This window comes from Rousettus aegyptiacus, unplaced genomic scaffold (assembly GCF_014176215.1).
Source record: "Rousettus aegyptiacus isolate mRouAeg1 unplaced genomic scaffold, mRouAeg1.p scaffold_m13_p_2, whole genome shotgun sequence".
NCBI lineage: Eukaryota > Metazoa > Chordata > Mammalia > Chiroptera > Pteropodidae > Rousettus > Rousettus aegyptiacus.
In genome coordinates this window covers 52651333-52676426 of record NW_023416295.1, presented here as the reverse complement: position 1 = coordinate 52676426, position 25094 = coordinate 52651333, and the positions used below count along the sequence as shown (strand labels likewise).

Here is a 25094-nt window from a genome sequence, read left to right as displayed (position 1 = left end):
CAATTATTAATGCCCACACAAAAGAGAGTTGAGTAAAGACCTGAATATGTTATTGTGTATACCAGAAGACTTTTGTTGATTGGAAAAACACACTCAGGTGGTCTGAAAGAGAAAAAAGATCCTAGATTTTATTCCTACAAAGTACTTTAAAACTAGTGTAATTATCTCAAGTTATTAGATCATAACATTTTAGCATTCTTATTTGTTTTTTTATGAATGTCTATATAACCATGTTTTTAAAAATCTAAGGCTCTAGAATCATCTTTTAAACTTTTAAAAATGGTCCTCCACAGCCAGCTCAGATCTTGACTTTATAACAGATATTTGCCAAATATTCTCTTGTGATTACAATAAAAGAATTCTGTCTTAACCACAAAAAATTTTCAACTTAAGTACTAGAGAATATTTAATGGTTAAGTGCTTACAATTTTGTGGTGCAAGTGTCAGGGAGATTAGCAATTACCAGAAAGTAATGGTCAAATTTACAAAAATAAATCATTCCTGAAAAACAAGCAATACGTGTGTGCTTGGTTAATTTAAAGGTAACAAAAAATTGTTAAGCTATCAAAAAGTGGTGTGTGATCAGGCTGTCCATAAACATTTTCTCTCATATCAAAATCTCACAATATTAAAAATCTCGTGAACTCCAATGAGAGATTTCATAAAATAAGAAATAGCAGAGCTGGGAATCATTATGTTGATCACCTCCTCAGCATAGTTGAGGGATTACTATTACTGTCAACACCAACAATTTTTTGTAGCACTTAATCTCCTATTGCTACACTATAGAACTCTTATGTCCAGGAACATTTGTAGAAATAGTTCCTGAACTGTGGTCCCAAAGGGCAATCACCCACACTGTATTCTGAGCACAGTTCTCAGTACTGTGAACTTAGTACTTAGTACTATGCCAGATAACACGGAGGATGGAGAAGGCAGCTAAATTAATGCATGTCTTCAAAGAGTTTATGGATAGTCTGAGCAGTACATGATACAAGATAGTGCATAAATCAAGTTGGTGCGTTAAGGTGGCAGTCATCCATTTATATAGATCAAGGTTGGAATATGAAATGATTTTGAGTAAACTTATTAATTTTGGCCTATGCAAAATTGGGAAGTAGGTACAAATTTTTATATTTGTCTATCTGTCCTATGAGCTTTTGTTCCATTGCTGGTGAAATAGATGATTCCCCCATCCTGTGTGGTTTGGGAAAGCTGCCTGTTCCCTACTTTCCACACACTTTGCTAGAAGAAAATCCATAATAGTGTGTTCCTCCCATTGCCTTTGTCTGGAACTTCATATCCAGATGGAATCTGGAAGGAACAGTTCCCTGGGCACTGACAATAATACCTTCATCTATCCTTCAACTCTCAATGGAGTGAGTAAATAAGGACTTGGGATCCCACCTGCAAAAGTCTGCCTTCCGCATGATTCATGACTAATAAATGCTAAGTGCTGTGATTCTAAGTAGAAATTCTATAATGATTGTAGAAGGGGAAGATTAATGACTCTGAAGTGTTAGATCCACTGCTTTTCATGTCTCACCAAATGCTATCATTATCCTAGTTGCATAAAGTAGAATCAAGGAATCATTTTTGATGTGTTCCTCTATCCCCCTGTCCTCCCAATTGAATCTGTCACCAAATCCTGCTAATCTTTTCTCAAAAATGTCTTTTGGGAGTCCACCTACTTCCCTCTATCTTCCTCATCATCTATATAGCAGATGAACTTTTGTGTATTTGTGAGTTTATTAGCCATTGTATCTCTATTGTATGGCACATAGTAATCCCCTCCCCCTCCCTTCCTCCTTCTTTCTCTCTCTATCTCTCCCCTCCCATATATCTGCACCTGTCTGTTCAATGAATAAATGAGTTAGAAGATGTACTAGACCTTAAATCTTGGTAAGATTTGGACAGAAATGAAAGAAAAATAATAATTATAGCAAAGAATAAACATAAGCCAAAGGATAAAGAAAAGAATTAATATGACTTATTCATAAGCCAGTAAGATTGACTAGAGCTGAAAGTAGGTTTTGGGAAGTAAATGGTAAAAGCTTTCCATAGTAGACATGAGGTCAGATTACAGAGGCAACAGAGTTAATATTTGCTCTGGTAGGAAAGTGGAGATTTTTAAGCAGGATGGTGATAAAGTGGAAGCAAAATTCAAATGTGTATTAGTTGAAGCAAAAAGCCAGTGTTGATCCAGATGTGATAGGATGAGGACCTAGATTTGGGAAGTGGAAGTAGAGATTACAAGGGAAAGTTTTAAAGAGATAAAAAAATATATATTTTAAAGAAAAAGAACATGGGCCATGATAAGAGAACATGGGGTATGGATATTATTCTCTTCATTCACATATTTTAATGAATCTCTCTATACCTATTTTTATTTGACAAAGGAAATTCTAGATGTATTTAAGCTATAGTTTGTTTGTTTTTGTTTTTGTTTTTAGCAATTTCTATGTATTAGAGAAAATAAAATGAAAAAGTGCTTTAAGCCAGGTGTCTCAACCTTAGCACTTTTGACATTTTGGATTGGATAATTCTTTGTGGTAGAGGCTTGTCCTGTGTATTGCGGGATGTTTAGTAATATCCCTGGCTTCTACCTACTAGATGTCAGTAGCACCTGTCTACCTAGTTGTGTCAATCAAAAATGTCTCTTGACATTGCTAAGTGTCCTCTGGGAAGAAGGGGAAAAAGTCTTCCCATTGGAAAATCACTGCTCTAAAAGTATACCATCGAGTATACAATATCATCATTATAAACATATTATCATATAACAAATATGTTTTCGATCCACTTCAGAAAATGACACCTTTGTTAAGAAAAATACATCTTATGTTAAATGTAAACATTATTTTTAAAGGGATATTTAGAATAGAAGTAAATCCTTAAATGTACTCACACTGAGTTCTAACACTGTTCCAAGGCAATCAATCACTGATGACACAAGCGTGGCCACAGTAATGAGAACCACTGTCACGATTATGTGGAAAACTGATGATAGATTCCCACCAAAAAAGACACTTGCAATCACCTGCCAAATAAACACGTTATTTAGAGAGAGATTCTCAGATGTGTGAAGGATTTATTAAGGTATTTATTTCATATGATAGCACTTGGGACTATGTAAAATATTACCAATAAGGCAATCAATCAAATTTCAAACTATATGAATAGTCTACCTTTTTCAAAGTACTTACAATGGATACACACACATACCAATACAAAAATTCTTTGTTGAACTACTAGACAGGCAGCACATGGCATATTAATGAGAAAATAAATACATTTCTCAAGTGTAGAAGAGACCTTGGAAAGTTACCTTATCCTTTTTCCTTGAGTCCAAAAGGTCACCACTAGGACGAACTATAGATGCTATTTAGATTATTTGAATGACCTCTAAGGTAGGAGTTACCACAAGTTTCTTGAATAATAATGGATGTGTAATATCATTTACTAAAAGGAAATTAGTTTTATGTAATCTGAATCCTATTTGATACAAGTTAAGTCTATTTCATCTTGTCTTTCCTCAGTAAAAATGGAGAAAAGTTGGTCACCATTCGCCACTGAGACTCAGATTAGGAAATCAATCAACAGTCACCTATTTAATGTGTCCCACACTGTGATAAGATTTTCAAAGAGAAACTATCTAGAAAATGATTCTTATTCTCTGAAATTAACATCCTATTTGGAGAGATCCAATCAATTTAATCAAACAAATGGTGATTAATTTATGACAGGATTAAAAAAGATCAAATAGAATTTAGAAGGAATTTGATTTACCTATATCAGTCTCCCTTCTGAAATGTGCTTGTCCTACCTACTTTGGCTTGAGGTAGGGCCTGAAACATGGATAGGATTTAGAGTAGAATTACAGACTGAGGGAGCATTGTGAAAAAGAGCAAAGAGGTAAGAACAAGAAAGATACCTATGGAGGACAAGAAGGAGACAGTTTGAATAGGGTGGTGACTCTGAAACACACACACACACACACAAAGCAAGAGATGGAAATGGTAGGAGAGGGTCAGATGATTAGGGACCTGAAGCCAATGTTACAAGCTGTGATAAGTAACATCCTCCTTAGATTGGATATTACTGTAACTCTGCTAATAATTTAATGAGGATACTAATAACTTTAACTCATTTATGGTTTTACAATTGGAAATGTCTTTCCAAATATTATCTTATTTAAAATTCGTTTTTATAGATGCCTCTAAGATAGGACTGTAATAGTGGAAAATCACTTCATAAGTCAGGCTAGTAAGAAATATTTATTGGGGAAGACAGGCTTTTGGGTACTCTTGCATCATGTGTCTGCCTACTTGACCTATGAATAGAAATTGCTTGGATATGTTTATGCCAAATGTGTATGTGTGTGTGTGTGTGTGCGCGCGCGCGTATACATATATATACACACACACATATATTTATTTATTTTTGTACATGTGTATACAAAGGAAAAAAGAGAAAGGGAGTAAATAAGTGAAGTATATACAAGCTTCCTCTGCCTAGTATTTGTGACCACAGCAGAGATCTTTAGTTCTGTCTTTGTGTCATGGCAACTAGAAAGGAAACACAGGTCCCAAGTACTGAAAACATAAGCTGTGCAGGTGACTCAGACTGTCCACAAGCAGTTCACCAGAAACCGCATAAGAATGCACCATCTGTCATTACTGATCTAGAGATCAGATTCAAACCTAAAGTACTGGGCAGAAGCTAAAATAAAACCATTTCCTGTATCCAACAATAGTTAGCAAAAATGTTCAAGGTTCTTAGATTTAAAAAATCTTCATAAAGTGAAGTTCCATCTAGGTCTCCCTTATATTCAAGGTGAAGAACTGGCCTGTGAGTTACACATTTTTAAGTGAGGATAAGTGCTAATTGTAAAGGACATTCATGGTGCTGAACATTTCCTTATTCCATTTCCTTGTGCAGTTCCTCATGCAGAACTGGCATAAGGTGAGCACTGGTCAGCTTCTAGAAGCCTGTGTATTAGTTGGTTAGTGTATTTAAAGCTCTGTAGGCATTTCGCCTCACACATTAGACCCATTCACATGGTGCCCTGTGTAAACAGCCCCTAGGAATAGATTCTAAAACTAATCCCTTTTCAGTGTGATTCCTAAAAGAACCACTGTGAAGCAGGATCATGTTTTTCTGCTAAGTGGTACAGTGGATTTTGAGCTGACTTGCATAAGGAACTCCTGACGAGCCATGTTATCCAATCTTACATAAAAAAGTTTTCACCTAATCTTCCTCCACAAATCCAGGTGGACTATATAAAATAAGTTACCTTGGAGTTCACTTTATATGTGAAATATACATATATAAATAATATACTACCTATATTGTTTTATATGGTATGTAAATACAAATTAGTAAACATATAAAAGAAATATATCTGTAAAACTAATGGTTTAAATGTAATTTTGGTTTTTCAAGGAAATACAAGATGGTTTTTTAAAAAATAAAACTGATCAGAACCTGTTTATGGTGTCTTTAATATATGTTGACTTACAAAACATCTTAGAAGGAAATAATTTTCTAAAACATGTTTTAAACCTTTGTAGTCAATTTCTTAGTAAGAATGCTTTTAAATAAAAACTTAGTTTAGCTCTATTAAAGACTGGCATTCATTTTGGAATGCAGTTGTATAAATATTTATATTTATGCTAATATAAACTAAACCACCAAATACGATTTTCAAATCCAACTTTAGAAAAAATATCTTGTAAACATTGAATATATTATCTTTAAACTGCTTGGAAAGAACATTTTATAAATTATATACTTCTCATACACGTGGGAATTGGCAGAATTGAATTATTTACAAATCTTCCTAAATTAAATTATTTACAAATCTTCCTAAATTAAATGTAGTAGAGAGAACACCTAAGTGGTGTTGGAAAGGAATTGTGCTTACCTCTCTAGTCACAAAGCATTCTATCGGGTACGTCAAAATAACAGTGACTCCATAACAAAACCTTCCAAATGTTACTAGGTCATCGTTTCTGCAATAATTTTCAAATAAATCTCCTAGAGAATGATATAAAATAGATTTACTTAATAGATACTAGATTTTTTTAATATAAATATCTAATAAATGAAATATCGGATATTTCTTATATAAGTGAAACTAAATAAGCTTCACTTAATTAACTGATGAAATTGCCAAGTCTAAATAGGTTTTTAAATTCAATAACTATATAATTATTGACTGATATTGAAACTAGTGCATGTTCTACTTGAAGATGGATTCTTCACTAATAGTTTCTCTCTCTTTCTCTCTCTGCCCCCTCCTCTTTTTTTTTTTTTTTTTTTTTTTTTTTTTTTTTACAGCAGAAAAGAAAAGCTTTATTAGAAGGGAAAGTACACTTCCAGACATGAAAGTGGGCCTGAGCAAGAGAAGTGTGGCTCAAAGGCCTAATAGTTTTTCTCTTATTCTCATTGTTTGTTTTGCTTTAATTCGTATTGACTTCTGAAAAGTACTTTTATCCATTGTTTTCTTACACCAGAATCAACTCCCTAAATTCTTGTACATTGGTTTTATAAACTTGCTTCTGGTCTTTGTTTCTGGTAAGTAAGTGACTTCATTATTAAATTTAAAAAATATTTTTAATCTCTTTTAAAATAAACAAATTTCCTTTTGAAATGCTATTCATAGATCAAGAACAATCCTGAAAGGAAGAGTGGACCATTGCATCTGGGGAACTGAATTTCCTGTGTATCACACTATAGGGTTTAATCGCGATCTCAGGGCCACAGCAAGGAATTCCAAACATACATTATCTTCCATGATATCTAATGATCCCAAGTATAAATGTACTGATTCAAAACTAAAAATGTTGAAGAGCATTATTTTTCATTAATTCCAAGCTAAATGATGAACCATATGTACCTTGAATCAATTCCTATTTAAAGACTGTGTTTTCTCAGAGACCTATGAATACAGGAATCTAATGAGGGCACAGAAGTCATGTCAGCAAAGAAAGCTTCCAATGCCCAAAGAATATTTAGATCTGTTTATTTCCTAAGTATAATACGCTTACATTTAAAAAATTTTGGTCACATTTCTCATTAGACCAAATAGATTATTAGATCAAAGTCTCACATTACTACACTGTTTAAAAAAAAAAAAAAAAAAAACAGATGGCCATACTTTTGTACTTTTTTTTCCACTAAAATGCTTAATGACCTTCCTCCCACCATCAACTAGAACAAATGTATATTACTTTCTGATGTAATGTACTTTTTGAGTAGAAAGGGGTTAAACTACAGAGCACTAATGGCAGAGAAATGTTTCAAGTTTGACTAAAAAGGTTTCAGCTCTCTAAGAAAAAAGGACAGAAGCTCCCTTTCACTAACCTCTTCTAAAAAATGAACCTGACAACTTTTCAAAAGTCACTGAGAATGTCAAGAACAATCCTGAGTTCTTACTGCCTCCTCACAAGCTGGAATTTATCTACCCAAAAGGAAAAAGAAAAGAAGCATACCATTTGCACGAACAAGACCAGATTTGCCTGAAGTGAAATGGCCTGAAGAAACAATGTCAGTTTATTCCAGTTTAAATCTAATTGTATTTTAGATAATTACACCTGGGGTGGATTGGGAGGGAGGGTGTTGGAGACAAACAAAATTTCCAAACCAACCTTCTCAGCTTTGTTATATAAAGACTTAATTATCTGAGCAATTACCACTGATAAAAATATCAGGAAGGTGTGACTAAAAAGAAGGTTTATGTCTTACAGAGAAGGAATTTAAAAACCAAGGTTTTGTATAGACCAGAGCCTAAAGGCCACTCGTCTTGGCAAAAATAATGACCCATGGCTATGTTTTGAAACACAGTTCTTATCAAGACTTTGAAGGTATTTTATTACTGCACTCTAATGGCATACACACATATTATATTTTTTACTGCATCGGAGTTATGTCAATCATTCCTTTGAAGCCCTCTGTATTTCTTGAGAAATATTTGCCTATAACCATAGTCACCTGTAACCTCTATTTGAAAAAATGCACCATCCACCCGGATTTCAGCATCGTCAGAAAACTAAGCTAAAAGGAGCAGAATGCTAGGAGACAGCTTTTAATGGGTCACACTTGACCAAAATGGGATAGGCGGCAAGGCAGAATGAAAAGAAAATTAGACTGAAAGTCAGGACTTGTTTTCTATTTTGTCATCAGCCGGCTTGGGCAAGTTACTTCTCTTTGTGTTTTAAGCAAAGGGGTAAAGCTAGTTATTCCACTTACCTCTATAGGGTTGTTTGAAGGTCAAATGAGATAATAGACCTACAAAAGCTGTGAGATGCATGAATCACAGCATTCAGCAGGCTGTCAGAATACCCTGAATATTACACTACATAGATGAGTGAACGTAAGTGTCAAAAGAAGAGAATTGATGACCACTTAGTTGTTGGGCCTGGGCGAATAGAAGGAAAGAGAAGGAAGTTCAATGTGAGGCAGTGGGGTGAGGGTAGGGGTGAGGGAAGGGGCTGGTTTTGTGGGAAAGATGATGTTTTGTGTTTAAGGCAAGAATGAGATGACTAAGTAGAAATGTCCTGCAGGCAAGAAGCTGGAGATGAAAAGAAAGGGCTGGACTAGGGTTAAAATAAGGAAAATCTCCAGAGAATTTGTTAAGAGGAAAAAAAAGGCAACTTGCCTGAGCCAGTTAATGGGAGGTGGAGGGAGTGTGAGGGGAGAGGGCATAGAAGAAAGTAAAGATGATTTACTTGGAGAGAAAAAATATATTAACAGAGTGAATGATGGTATGGGAGTGCTCTTTTCTCTACAGGAGGAAAGAAAGAACTGTTAAGAGATTCAGAGAGGTCCATGAGAATCAGAACCAAGAAGATTAATAGCTTTAAAGAGTGGGAGGATATTGTCTCTGAAAATAAAGTTGCAATGGAGTAGTAGAGAAGAAAGCCAGAATTTATGTGCTTTAAAGTAAAAGGATGGAAGAAGAGAGAATGGGCTACAAAAATAAGTTTATCAGTTTAAAAATGAGAAAATTAGGAAACAGAAACAGCAGAGAGGAAGGAATAGAGGATAAAATGGGTAGAAGAGAGAGTGATAGCTTGAAATAGACCATTGGTTATAATCGCGCATACAATTAGAAGTGATAGCACCACTCCACATGAATATCAAAATACGGTAAGACTGCACCTCTCATTTTACCTTGGGTGAAGCCAGTAAATGTCAAGTATCCACATGTAGCAAAGAGAATACTGATTAATACAGAAACCAAGGTGGATACATGGATGATGCAGGACCACTGAGCTACTGTGGGTTCTTCCAAAGAACCATAAACTAAGAAGCAGTTATGGTGGCAAATAAATGCTGGAAAAAAAAAAAAAGGCATTACTAAAGCAAGCACTAGTGTTCTCTTTTTACTTCTGAAAATTCAGAGATGTATGCTATTTTGGAATGCTAATAAATTGAAGTTTGAATATACTAATTTACTAGATATGTCAGAAAATTATTTTTCTAACAGCTTTGGGAATGAGAAATTTCATTCACATTAGGCTTGTGCAGTCTCTTCATGTCACTCTTGATATAAACCAGAACTATTCAATTTTCTCTCTCATTTTCCATTTCCCAATGGCCTTTCAAATCTTAAGGGAAGTCTAAAGAACACTGTATTTTCAGTCCAAGGCTTCCTTTCCAATCTGGAATACAATGGATTAGTTTTAGACTTCTGGCCAATTTAAGTTTTCTGCATGAGAAAGACACTTGTCCAAATTGAAGCAAATTTTAGTGATGAGTGAGAAAAGTTTATGCCTAAGTTTACATTGGCACAAACTAGATCATATGCTGCTAATAAGATGTGTAAAACTTAGGACATCTGTTCTCCAGACATAAATATGAAATATAACACTTTTTCATTGTATAAATGACTCCATATTGAGAAAGGGCCTTTGAAACCATACACTCACCAAATGACATAACACCAACAGCCTGAATTGCATTGGGTTTTGCAAATACCCAGGCATCTTCTGTTTTTGGTCTAAAAGAGAAATCAGTTAATTTGATGAATGCTAAAGCATACAAGATATAAGCATATCAGAGAACAAGAAATACTGTCACAATATACGTTGAATCTCTTTAAGTCAGGAATTAATAAGAGACCTCCCTTAATCTTATTTAACTGTAAATAACTTTCCCAAGAATATCAGTGTTATCTATCAACCCCAGTCCTATAAAATGCATGTCAAATACATGGGAAGACTCTATTTTTACATATTTAAAATATCCATTGACTACTTAGTTTTGCGACTTTATTTATTCATCAATTTAACAACAAACATTTGTCATCTACTCATCATTTGAGATACTCATTGAGGGAGACAGAAAAATTAATAATGCAGTATTCTCCTCAGTTAATCAATACTGGCCTTTATCTTCTTCTCACTCATTCTTCTAGGCTCATCCTACCCAAGGGAAATTCATAGTTGGCACTACAGTTTATTGAGAAAGGTGGACTTTAACTAATATTAATCGATATACTTAGCTATGTTCTGTGAACTATCCTATTTTATCTCCATCTTCACAGTAACACTTATGTGTGATTATCACTATTTAATATATTAGGAGAGTTAGGGTCTGGGTGGTGACATAACTTGTCAAGCTTCTTCAGATAGTAAGTGAAGTTGTTGTCTATTTGGTCTGTCTATCCCCAAATTTCTTCCATACTGAATACTCGGTGGCCTCAAGTTTCCGCCTGTGCACATACTTCTCAAAGAGGTTTTGGAAACATATATACTTCAAACAGCTTGAAGAAGCCAATTTCTTAATGGAATTAAAATATTTGCCAGCCTGACTAGTGTCAGGGATTGGTTTTCCTGATTAACACATCCCTGCGTAATGGTGAAGAGCACAGTCAGTTCTTCAGTCAGATAGCCTGTGTTGGTCTTCTGGCCTCTTCTATTTATTAGCTGTGTGATCTTAGGTTATTTACTTAACCTTTCTGTGCTTCAATTTTGATATCTATAAAATAAGGATAATAGTACCTAATTTATTGAGTTTATGTGAATTAAATAATGTAAAACTTCTGAAAGAGAGCTTAGCATATATTAAGTGTTCAATAGATGGTCACTCATAGTATGAGCTTATGTATTAGTATTGTTATTCCCACTCTCATTTAGTAAAACATAGCAAAAGGCTAAAAGTATTGCCAGCTTCCTTGAAAAAGCTTTAGCAAGACCCAAAGAATGCATGAAATTAAAAGAGGTGAACAGGGAAGAAAAGTCCTAGGAAAGCATAAAGGCACTAGATGTAAACCCATCTATTTTATGTTTGTTATTAATTCTCCATATAGTAGACACAAAAAAAGTCCCATTCGTTATATCAAAGTTAGTGGGATTTATGCATTATATCATTTACTTTCACATTTGAAACCAGCAGTTATAGGCACAAAGGAACTAGCTAACCTACAAGGGATGCCTTTGGCTCTTTGAAGGCTTGCTCCACTTTTCTTAGTCTTTGGAGTGGGAGTTGCTGCCACCTGGTGCCTCCACTACTCTTATTGCAATGAACATTAACCTCTAGCAGCCTATCTGTCAAAACCCAATGTTAATGTGAAAAAAATATATACATATTTTGTTTATGGTCCTTAAAAAAAGATTTTGAAAAGGCAGTACTAACAATTGTAGAAACTTGAACATTTTAAATTTTCTATATGTTTTAGAAGATCTATTTCCCCTGCTAAGGTATTTGGATGGAACAAAACTCATTTTTCCCTTTGGCACAGATTGCAGTGTCCTACTCTTTAGCTCTTATATTAGTAATAAAAAAGTAAGGGTTTGACTTTCATTTGTCTTCTTCTTTTAAGTTTAAAGTTTTTTTCCTGGTCCATGTGGTTCCTTGAGTATATTCCTAGCTAAGATGAGTGTGAAACAGCACCCAGAGATAATTTTGGATTCTGTGTTCATCTTAATGATCCTGATTTTATAGGATGGAAACCCATAATAAATAATTCGTGTCCAAATTTAGGTAAAGAGAAAGGGACATTGAATATGGTTTTCCAATCTTTTATAAAAAAGCCTGTGACTGAATTTCAAAAACAATCATTCCACAGAAAAAAAAAGAGAGAAAGTCCCTTTATATATTTTATGAGGTTGCTGAAACCTTGATACCCAATGTGGATGACAAAATGAACATTGCTCTAACTTGAGGTTGTAAATGCTGAAATAGAAAATGAAATATTATCAAAGGCAATCACAACAAAGTATAAGAAAAAAAATCATGACTATGAAGACTATTTTCCAATAAATTCAAGGGTAGTTCAATAACAGAAGAATCTATTAATATAATTCATTGCATTAACAGATTAATGGAGAAAAAAAGTTTATGACCATTTAAAAATATGTAGAAGAGCCTACCATCCAGTATTTATTTCGCTAAGCATGCTAAACAAGCTATTAATAAAATAGAACTTCCTTAACCTGATAGGAATACCCACCAAAATCTATAGCAAATGACGTATTTAGAAGTGAAAGTTAAAAACATTACAATCAAAGGCAGAAATCAGATAAGGATGTTCACTATCATTGCTTTCAGAATACATTATTGGAATTTCTAGCTAATGCAATAAAGTAAGAAGTGATAAGATATAATAATTAGAAAAGAATAAATTAATCGTACATAACAGAATTGTGTATGCAGAAAAATCACAAGTATCTATTGACAAGTTACTGGGAGTATGCAAAGAGGTTATTGGATACAAGCTCAATATACAAAAAATAATAAGATTGATGTACACTAATAACCAATAAAAATATTTTTTAAATGACAGAAATACTAAATATTTTAAAGATATGCATAATCTCAATAGCATATATAATTTTATTGAAAGGCACAAATAACTAGATAAATATAATATCCATACATATGAATGAGAAGACTCAATGTCATGTGGATGTCAATTCTCCTCAACTTAATATTTTAAATCAAAGAATAAAATATGATGAGGGTAGAAAGAATTTTTTTTAAACCATAAAAGTAAAGATTGATATACATAATAAAATCAATGAAAGGTAAATATAAAATGTCTGTATAAAAAAACTTAATAATAAAGATAAGCTAAAAACTTGGAGATGAGATTTGTCATGCATATAATCAAAAAAGCATTATTATCCATTATGCTAAACACTTTTGCACATCATTAAGAAAAAGATATTCCAGTGAACAATGGACAGTAATCAATTTATAGAAAAAAATAAGAATGTCCAATAAATAAGCTACAGGTTCTCACTCTCCTTAATAATAGAAATCCAAATGAACTGCATTTTAAAAAGAGCACTTTGCACCTAATTCAACAGTAGCGATGTTGATAAATTACTGAGAAAGGACAACTTGCAGTTATTATGGAGGGAACTGTAAATTGTAAAATGTTTTGGAGAAGAATTGGGCAAAGTTTGGTAAAGTTGAAGTTAATCAAAGCTTGTAAGCAAGCAATTACATTTTTAGATATATACCCTAAATCAGGGAAATGCACATGTGCACAAAGATACATGGATAAGGATGTTCACTGCTGTATTGTTTACATTAGCCAAACTTTGGAAACAACCTCAACATTCAGCAATATAATTGATAAATAAGTCCATCTCTGGGAATAAAGAAATGAGTCCAATTTTAGAATAATAGTTACCTCTAGGGAAAGAGAAATGAATCAACTTTTAAATATGATAGTCTATTGCTGATAAGGATTGGAAGAAAGCATAGAAAATTATTTCAAAAAATCTAGGCCAATTTTCTGCTTCATGAACTTTATATAATTATACAGTGTTTTCTACATAAACCCTCCCTGGATCTGAACCTAATTTTTAACCTGAAATTTCTATAAAAATCCTTTGACGGAAACAACATGCTTCCTGCTTTCTGGTCATTTATTTAATTCATTCAATTTTCAATAAATATTTATTGAGCACTAACTGTGTGGCAATCATTGTTATAATCACTAGGGATACTGTAGGAAAAAAGGCAAAAGAAAGAGGTCAATTATCTTGGTGTATATCCTATATCATAACCTAGAAAGAATGGTACTACATAGTGGTGTTTTCTGTGATGATGGAAATGTTCTATATCTGCTCTGTCCAACATGGTCATCACTAACCACATGTGGCTTTTGAGCATCTGACATTGTGGCTAGTGTGCCTGAGTAATTAATTCTAACTTTATTAAATTTTATCTAATTTAAATTTAAATAGCCACATGTGGCTACCATACTGGACAATACAAATCTAGAAAGAGTCATGTACGTAATTTTTATTTCAGAAAATCTAGTACCTCCTAATAGTCTAAAAGAGTTAAATTCCATAAAAAGGTTTTATTTTTCCTATAGTTTAACTAATGCCATAAATTTTAGCTATCTACCACTTGAACTTTCTGAGAGGCAAGTAGAAGAATGGAGTTGAGTATAACAATAAACAAGAATACATTGTTAACTTATGAAGAACCATGGATATTAGAGAATTTTCAAAACAAACAAGAAAGTAAAACACAACAAACTGGGAAAAATAAATTCATACTGTCATTAGGAATAGAAACCAGAGGGAAAAAAGTACATTAGTAGTCATGTTGAAATGAATTAACTAAATAAAACTTAATTTGTTATTATGAAGTGATTATTAAATTATGGGATGAGGGCTTTTTAAAAAAATAACTTAAAGAATAATCCATAATAGATTACCTGTAAACGGAAAGGCTTTCAAATGATTACTCAAATTCAAACATATTAATTAACCTACAACTGTTCAGGAGTATTTCTTTTGTACAGAGCAAGGCGAGTTTTTTTCTGAAGAAACTCCAAATTAAGAACAACTCTCCAATTTCTCTGCTTTAGATTCTTCTGTTGCTGTCAAAGTTCATTTCCCTGAGGAACAGAAACCAACTGCATTTATTGGTGTGTGTCTAGGGTTTGCAACAAAAGCCAGTTCTGAAATTAGTCCACTGCAGTCAACACCAACCCTTTTGCAAGTGTTAATGTTACTGGCTGATGAAGGGACCAGCAATTTACCCGCACTTGGCTCCTACCTGCTCCTTTCATTAATGTGATTATTTGCTGACAACAGACCAAAGCATGGTTAATATTATCAATTAAGGACAACTAAAACAGTAATAAACTTAATTTCTATTTTGAAAGACAATACTTTTCACTACTAAGAAAAACCATATTCAATACAGCAAGCTATAAAGGAAAAAAAATACGGGCTTCAAGGTCAGACAGACTTGGATTTAAATCTTAACTTTATGATATACTGGCAGGATGACTGGGCAGATTACTCAGTGGCACCGATCTCAGAGTTTTCTCTGATGTAGAACAGAGACAATACTAATAATTCTATTTTACTTATCTAACATATGGGTTAAATGAGACAATGAATGAAAGTGTGGTATATAGTGGGCGACCAATGCTAGATGAGACTTCCACTCTCTCTTTCCATGTTATCATTAAAGTAACAATACGTATCTTAGTCTAGGTGTAAAGACCTTCAAGTACATGAAATGCAATCTTCATCATGGTATTTGTATTCTTTTCAAGAATAAAGGGACCTTGGGAACACAAGCTCTCTTACTTTAAATAAATGGTTAGACTTGATAATAGATATACATGTAACTAGATGGTCAGTCATTTGGTTGATAATGATGAAAAGATGAAATGGTTCATTAATGCTTTAATATTCACAGTAAATAGTCAATATTCTATCCTTTACACCAAATTTCTGCGCAAATGGGTGCAACTTCTGGTTGCATAAAGCCATTTTTTGACAATCTCCAGAGATTTGGGGCTGCTCACTTCATTCCAGTGTTTATGTCTTAGCCCAGCCATTACACTCCTCAACTAAGCTGTAGCACTGGGTAATATGATAAATTTTGCTACAGTGGTGTGGAGACTACCATCAATGAGAGATAATTAAATGTTTGAATAAAAGAAAGCATTCATTAAACTTTACGATATTTGACATCTAAAATGGATAGAGAAGCAAATTGCCTGATTATTTAATTACTGGATAACATCTTAGACTAATCACTTGAAAAAAAAAGTATAAAATTAACCTTTTACATTTTTAAGCTTATATCTATCTATACACACACATGTTATTCTTTTTGTTGCATAAATTTTCAATTACGGAAAGAGTTTATTTTGTCAGTATTGCAAAGACAAAATTTTTTTCTTTTGTATTTTACCACAAAGATTACAAAATAATATATCGATATTATTCATAAGTACGGTGACATTTAAGTTTATTTCTTGAACACTTAGCATTACCTTCTTATAGAGAGACAAAGGCTACCTATCTGATCAGGATACTTAGAGTATCACATTCAGGAATTATCTGGAGATCCTGCATTTTGTTTTAATAAGCTAAAATGGCCTTGTACATATTATAAAATCTTGAGGTGTGTGTGTGTGTGTGTATTTAATAGTTTTGGAAGCACTGGAATATAAATATTTCATGATTTTTACCAAATTAAAAACACAGTAACTTTTACTGAATGCATAAATAAGAGGCAGAAGTAATCGATTCTTAATTTTGGATGCTAAATAAATATTGAACAAAACAAGATAAAATAAGCTTAGTCATTGCTTTTCACAGATATCTTTTCCCAAAGCTTACAATTAAGTGGTAATTCAGATGGTACTTGTTCTTTCTTTTATTTCCTAATCTTGCCATTGAGTAATAGCATAATAGTAGCTATAAACCGTAGAAAAGGGGATTAGATCCAGTAATAGCATACATTTTGAGAATTTTCTAACCATTTCCCTCTTGCACACTAAGTCTACTATCTTCTATGGCATAGTGCAAGCCCTACAAAAATACAATAACTTCCCTAAGAAGGAAAATATATTTCAAATAAAACATTTGAATTTGTACTTAGATCCGCAGGCAAAGTAATAATCAAATGTTAAACTTGGACATCCAATCAAACATGGTGGATGGGCCACATCAATTTGTCTTCTTTCTCTCTCCTTAGCCCTCACAAAAATGCTCCTAAAGGAATTTAAAAGAGGGATAAATCCACTGGGGAGGGGATCATGGAAAAGAGACATTAATGGAGAAGATATTTTGTGAAAAGGAATGCAAATGCCTACTAGGTAACTGCTGAGAATGGAAGGCATTACAACCACATAGAGGGAGCTAATGATGAGAAAGAGCTAATTCACTTTGCAAATCCCCTGTGTGCATAGGACTCAGAGACCTGAAAGCTAAGCTACTCAGGATGCTCCTGAAAAAGTAGAAAGAAAGAAAAATGAAACATCTAGGATCTTGGATATAGGGTATCTGGGAAGTCCTAGAATGACAGTGGGGTAGCAAACAAAAATCAGCTCATCTACAAAGGAACAAGAGGGCAAAAGGCTCTAGGAGGGGGACCTCCAGACACAAATAATAAAATTGGTAGATTATCTTATGCGTGAGCATTTGAAGGAGTAATAAAAATGATTAAAATCAAAAGCTAAACTAGGAGAAAGGTTTACAAAAGATATATCTTACAAAAGACTGTTATCCAAAATATACAAAGAACACTAAAATTCAACAATAAGAACACAAACAACCTAATTAAAAATGGGCCAAAGATCTTAATAGACATCTTACCAAAGAAGATATAGAGATGGCAAGTAAGTATATGAAAAGATGTTCCACATCATATGTTATCAGTGAAATTCAAATTAAAACACAATGAGATACTACTACACACCTATTAAAGTGCCCCAAATCCAGAACACTCCCAACACCAAACCCTGACAAGGGTGTGGAGCAACAGGAATCTCATTTATTGCTGGAGGGAATGAAAATAGTACAGTCATTTTGGAAGACAGTTTGGTGGTTTCTTACAAAACTAAACATACTTTTGCTATTATGGTCTAGCAAGTGTACTCCTAGGTATTTATCCATAGGATCTGAAACACGTCCATACAGAAACTGCACATGATGTTTATAGCAGCTTTGTAACTGTCAGAACTTGGAAGCAACCGAGATACCCTTCAGTAGGAAAATGAAAAATCAGTCTATTGTACATCTAAATAATAAAATATTATTCAGTGCTAAAAAGAAATAAACTATCAAGCCATGAAAAGACATGGAGGAACCGTAAAGGCATATTACTAAGTGCAAAAAGCCAATTTGAAAAGGCTACATACTGTATAATTCCAACTATATTTCATTCTGGAAAAGGCAAAACTATGGAGACAGTAAAAAGATTAGCAGTTGCCAGGAGTTGGGGGTCAGAGGGTGAGATGAATAGATGAAGCACAGAGGAATTTTAGGGCAGTAAAAATACTCTGCATGGTAATATAATGATGGATACACATCATTTACATTTGTGGAAACCCATAGAATGTACAATACCAAAGTGAACTCTAATGTAAACTGTAGATCTTGGGTGATTACAATGTACTAATCTAGGTTCATAAATTGTAACCAATGTTCCACTCTATTATGGGATGTTGATACTAGAGGAGGGCATGCATATGTGTGGGCAGGAGGTATATGGAAAATATCTGTGCCTCCTCAAGTTTGCTATGAACATAAAAATACTCTGAAAAATTAAAGTCTTAAAAAATATCTAAACTAAACATCCAGCTAAACATGGTGAAAAACAAAATCAAAAGCAAGCATTAATTCTAGAAAAAACAAGTGTGCGAGAAGAGAAATATAACTATTTAGTGTTGTGTTATATCTCCACATATTATGATATGGTAGAAGAGAAAAGATAATTTGAGAGAGCTAAATACTCATCTACTATATGACAAGAAAACAGTGAGGATCCAGAAATAGCAGTTATGAGCATATTATGTAAAAGTAAAAATGTAAATGCCAAAAGATACATCTGAAATAGGAGAGGATTTGGTAGGAAGCTGTCCTATTTCATTAAAAGCCATTAGTAATATTTGATTTATAAAAATATGTGAATATATTTTTAAGAAAAAATAAATTCAAATGAAAGCAATATTGGGGAGAAACAGGATCCTTTAAAATGTCTTCCAAAGCTTCAGAAAGATGATGGCAATGTAATGGAGGCTTACTATAAGGTTCAGATCATTTAAGAAATGATGCAGGTGTTTTAATATGTTTCAACACTAACAAAAATAGAGGCTGGCTTATAGCAGTTTGCAGCCTTGGTATAGCAAATACTTTCAAAAGAATAACTACTTCCCTTATTCTAAAAAATCCAGTCATATGCTTGCTTACTTTTTTTTTTTTTTTTTTTTTTTAGAAAACTTTATGTGTGTGTGTGTATGTGTGGCGGGGGGGCTTGGAGTGGGGAGGTTGACAGAGTTAATTCATTTTGCAAAATTATCTCAGTTTAGATTCTTAGATTCAGGAATTTTATCCTATTTTTAAAGACAAACTCCACCTTATCTTTACAATAGCTGAGTAGTAGTAGTAAAAAGGCAAAGCCATAGGAAGCAAGTCCAAGCAATATATCTCCAGTCTTCACAGACTTATGAAAACAAGCTTCAGGGGCATTGCTTTTGATCCCCAGAACATAAGACCTCTGATCAGAAGGATCAAACATCACACCTCTCTGTGGTACCTGCCCAGTCTTTCTGGCTAAATACAGGTAACTTCCAAATCATACAATCTCAGCAAAGGCTGCGTTTTTGTTAAAAGAGCCTTACATATTAACTTCAATCAGGTACCTCCGAGAATTAAGTGCTTTGAGTGGCACACAAACAAAGGCTCCACGTTTCCTGTCACACCACAAGCTATTAAAGAGATAGGCAGGCCTGCTGCTCACTTCCTCAGCTTGGGAGTCAGCTGACAGCTCTCTACAACTTCCTGGCTCCCAGCTCACTTTTCTTCTGATTCTGTTATCTAGACAACTGTGATTTACATGAACATATAAAGCTGTTCAGGAAAGTTCTTCTTGGGAATCACTCTAAACATCAAAACCAATATACATATTTTTTTAACACAAGTTTTGCATAAAACTAATCTTGAGTTTACATAAAATTTACATAAAACATTTAGCTGATTTTTTTTTTTTGGCCAAAATATAATTTTGCTTTTTAATGTGAATCATATAAAAAGCTTACACAGCTTGGCACCACAAACATCACAGCCACTTTTTTGGGACACCAACCATTTTGATTCTCATTCTGTCACCTCCTTTTTTTCTTTTTTTCCCCTCTATTGGTTCTAATTCCTCTGACAACTATTTAAAAATGGGTGTCAACTGTTTTTGTCAGCTTGGATTGAAAGGACAGAGATTGTGTGGAAGGGGGCAGGATTTCACTTTTTAACATAATGAAAACTTGTTAGAATTATGAGTGTTATTTTGGTTCTCTATTGTATTTTTTGGAAAACAGAATTACATTAAAATACGTAAATTTATATTAAAATAAATGCAATTTCAGATATGAGCTTCAGATAATTATTTTCCACTGAGGTTCTACTTGAGTTGTACCTCTCTACACCTTGTATGCTGTCACTGTACAATCTTGTCCATAGCAGACTCTCCCTAAACTCCAGACTTGAATTTCCAAAATGCTGGGTGACTTCTTTCTCTCTTTACACCTCAAGTGTTACTCTATATCAAGATATAGAGTAAAATATTAGCAAATTATGTTTTTCCTGCTTCCTTTCCTATCCTGGTTAATAATTTATAAGAACTGGGGGCCTTCTTCTATGTTTCCATAGCACCCTGCTAATAACTCTATTAAATAGTCTGTTGAGGTTATTTTTTACATGTTTGTCCAATGCTAATTGACAGAACAGACTCTGCCATTTTCTCCTTTTAGTGGCGAGTTCTGAACCATCTACCACTATGGTTATACAAACTGGAAACCTTGGCATCTTCTTTTTCCTCTTCATCATTTCTACCAGCTTTGCTCTTATACTGTTCTAGTTGTCTTTTGCCTGTTTGCTTGCTATAGATAGCCTTCCTGGTCTTTCTACCCTCAATCTATGCTCATCTCTGTTGCAAGAGAAGTCCAATTGAAGTGGATACTAGCTCTGGTCAAACTCTTGCTTAAGAACTTTCAACACCCCATTAAGTAAACAACAAACCCACATTTCTTAGCACTACACATAAAGCTTTCCTTTCATATTGGTTGCTGCCAACCACCTACGATAAGTTCTTTGCATGCTCCAGCCGAACTTTCAGATCGGAATCACCAAAACTCTAGTTACTGTCTAAACACAGAAGCTATATAGAGAGGGCAGTGAATTAGAAAAGCACCACCTTCGGCAGTTTTTCAAAAGAGATAATATGGAGGAGACATGAACGTTGCTAAAAATATGATAAAATATATATTTGTGGAGCAACATAAAAGCAACATAGTTTTTGAGAACGTTCTCAATGGAGATACTTTAATTTTTATTTGATAGTTACCTGACTAATGGCAAAATGTCCCTCCTGTCCAAGTCCCTCCTAATATTAGAACCTTGAACTGTTTCTGCCATTATATACTTTGGGCCTCTGGGCCCCACGCACTCTGTCTACAATAGCTTCCAACCTTTCCCCACTTTCCTTTTTGACCCAACTAATGCCAGTACATTTTTTCAAGCAGCAGATCGTATATTATCTTATCTTGAAATATTACTTGCCTGCCCAGTTTGGGCTCAGTGACCTTCCTCTGTTTCCATGACACTTTCCCATAATTCTACTAAGTATTATATTTATTATATGGAGGTTATCTTTTAAATATCTATTCTCCCCATCCACTTACTATAGGTATCTGAGGTCAGGGACTGTGGTTTCTTCATCTTCACAGCTCCAATACCTAGAAGAGTGACTGATATTAGCTAGACATTTAATATATAAATGCTTGTTGGCTGAAAGAACATGCTACTCTATTTTTGCTCTTTGGTTGTGAATCTATACCAGAGACCAGTTTGTTTTTTAACTAGAAATAACAGACAGGTGGCAACACTTGCTAAGGCAGACATTTATAAAAATCATTGATGATGGGTAGAATGAGTTCTTAACACTGAGCAGCCTAGTCTGTTCCTCCAGCTCCACTAACATTTATAGTGACTGGGCTAATCTCTGAGAATATATTATTTTGCAGCTGTTTTTCCCATTTTCATGTAGACGCAAGTCAAAGGACCGTTCTATTTGTTGCTTCCTGTAAGCAATCTGGTAATTCACCACTAGCTCTAATAGTGCTGTAGAACTTGGAGTCAAATGGTAATTTAGCAAATGAGTTAGCAAAATTTGGTAGCATGGAAGTAGGCTTAGAAAAACTTCCTCTAACAGGAAATGTTTTTGCATGCAATTTCTATTGTCTCGGGATAATTTTTATTGCCTCATTACTTCAAAATTTTGTCAGTTAATCCTCAAGTTGAATCAACTAAAACCAGAAGGCACATCGATTCGTTCATTTATTCAATTGATTATTTAACAGTCCTTTGCCGAATTCTAATCCTGTGTTAGGCACTGTGATGAGTAATCGGTATACAGTGTGTAAAAAGCAAAGGCGATCCCTGTTCTCATGGAGTTTATAGTATGATGAAAAAGACATAAAACAGACAATAAAACATATAAAAGATGAATAAAGACAATTTAACAAATAGCGTGATTATATTATTCCTATGCATAGATCTCTTTTCACTTCCTATGGTGAAAGTTCCAAATTTTAAAAACATTCAAGTTCTGAACCTACTCCTGTCTAGCACACTCTCGGGTAATAATCTCATCTCTGAAAAATTGGAAGGTACTGGGCATGAACACTGAAATTCCTTTCACTGGTCTTTAGAATGAATCTATATTTTTCCTACTCTTATCTTATTGTTTCAAGAGGAAGAAGTATCCCAACTCCTCTCCAAGTATTACTGTATATTGTAAAATTCCAACTTTCAAGATCTCCTGGGCAACTTCTGGCTCCATCTTTTGGCTTGATCTGTAACAAATTCAATATCTCCGATTGTAAAAAAGGTAGAAGTCTTACCCCCTCGAGCCACTGTTTTGTCATGTCATTTGCATTCACTGATACTCGTTACACATAAATAAAAGAGGGAGGGAGAAGATTTGCAAAATTTACTTTCCTATCATTCAGTTTCATCTTAAATCTCTCTAACCTGGCTTCCATCCATATTATGATTGAAACTCTGGAATGTTACTGGTAGCTTCCTACCACCTGAAGTGGAAATCTGTAATTTGCATTATACAGTGTCTACTCCTGGTATTGTTGCCTTGATTTCCTTTGGGATTATCCTTTACCCAACTCTCAGTTCACGTGCTTCAGTTGGGTTGACCCTATCCTTAGCGTCAAGAATAGACATCTAAACACAAGCACCTCTACAAAGGCCATGACGATAGGGTTTGGGATTGTCATGGGCCCTTATTAAAGCCAATCGGAATTAAAACTGGAAGTGAGGTTGGAGGTAATTTATAACAGAAAGCTCTTTCTTTTTATATGGACTTGCACTTGAAAGGATTAAGCTGGGATTACTGCTGCCATCTTGTCAAAATAAAGGGAAAGACTTTCAGAAGCTAGAGATAGAATAGGAAGTGAAGCCAAGAGATGAAAAAGAGAAATTATGTCTCATTGCATTGACTCGGCTCCTAAATCCAACCAAATCTAATTACAGAACTACCCTTGAACTTTACAGTAATGTGAGTCAATAAATTCTTTTGGCTTCATCAGTTAGGGTCCTGTGATGGTTGTCATTTGCAACAAGAAGAACAATAATTTATATATTATCAAAAAATTCGGTGGCTAGTATTTCACAAACTTAATTATGCCTTTTTCCAAATATGTGTTATTCTTCCGTCTTCTGATTCTTTCTTTAATCCCTCTAATTCTTCTTTATATATTGCATTATATTGTAGAATTTCAGAATTGGAATGGATAAGAGGTAAAGAAATTATTATGTATTGAGATCTCTGGGGACAGCACATTTTATAAAACCTGTGAAAAGAGTAGTTGTACTTTTTGGAATATAGTTTGGAACACCAATCACACTATTGATTAAAATACTGTGAAAAAGATATCATATGAAGAAAAAATAGTTGTAAATTTGGACTGCATGCTATCATTTCTATTTTGAATATAAATAATTGAATATTAACGAGGCATTGAATGGAGGTTTTCATAGCAGTACCTCTGATTCTAGTTTGAAAAAGAATGGGAGAACTGTTTATTGCATTTTTATACTAACTTTCTGGAAAGCAATTAAATTGCCTTGCCACCTCAGTTTTTAGAAAGCAAAAGGTTAGAAAATACAATAAAACTGACCATTATTTCCAAAAAGAACTGAAAGTCATTGGACTGTGAGATATTTGAAACCATATCAAAAAGCAGAATTTATGGCCTTATGAGTTATAGAAAAGGAAATTGAATTGTGTGTTTTATTTTTAAAACACAACCACTAAAAAGGTGTTTCCATAGTAACAAGGTCAATACCAGTAGCCATTACAGACCTTCCTCCTTTCTGATAGTGGTTTTAAAGATATTTTTCAAAATATCACTTAAAAAGCCCTATGAAAAAATATAGCTTTTCTGATCATTCATCTGGACCAAAAATGAGGAAAAACACACATGGAATATTGAATTTCTCATGTTTTATGGATTATGAGCATTCGTGGCTGTCATATTTTCAGAAAGAAGCCTGCCTGACTAGCTACTCTGCCAACCCCTGAACATGGGGGTTGATTAGCTTGATTGTAAATCTGGACAAACAGAAGTTGTTTGTAGTAGTATGCAAACAGAAATAAAAGGCAGCACAGTATTAAAAACACAACTTCTTTAACATCTAAATATTGAAAGAGTTAAGTAAATAATTCCTGTTATTAGAAAAATGTCAAAGCCTCAGATAAAATATCACCACTAGAGGAAGGTTAGAAAGATACAGGCCTCATTTTATTTACAACAGAACTGAATAGCATTTTGGTCATAAAATCAATTCATTTAGGTTCACCAGGAAGTGGCTTCTCCTTTTTCTTTCCTTTGCATGGAGATACTTTGCCTATACGATGATAATTTATATCACCTTATCTTCCCCACTAAATAGTGAGTCCCTTGAGAGCAGGGAAATTTTATTTACATATTATTTGTATTTACAATAGTATCTCATATAACATTTTGTACATAAAAATGTTAAAAAAATAAGTGGAGAATGAATCATGAAAAATGACAAAAAAGTAAC

General features: G+C 33.9%; 1 protein-coding gene across 1 annotated transcript in view; it reads right to left on the bottom strand.

Annotated features, from left to right (window-relative positions):
• SLC38A11 (solute carrier family 38 member 11) overlaps positions 1-25094 on the bottom strand; it is a 47269-nt gene that overhangs the window by 3881 nt on the left and 18294 nt on the right. Inside the window, exons 8-11 of the mRNA XM_016152485.2 lie at positions 9933-10003; positions 9175-9336; positions 5924-6036; positions 2906-3037 (exon numbers count right to left, since the gene is read on the bottom strand). Of these exons, the coding sequence (XP_016007971.2) occupies positions 2906-3037; positions 5924-6036; positions 9175-9336; positions 9933-10003 (478 nt within the window). The remainder of the gene's footprint in view (positions 1-2905; positions 3038-5923; positions 6037-9174; positions 9337-9932; positions 10004-25094) is intronic.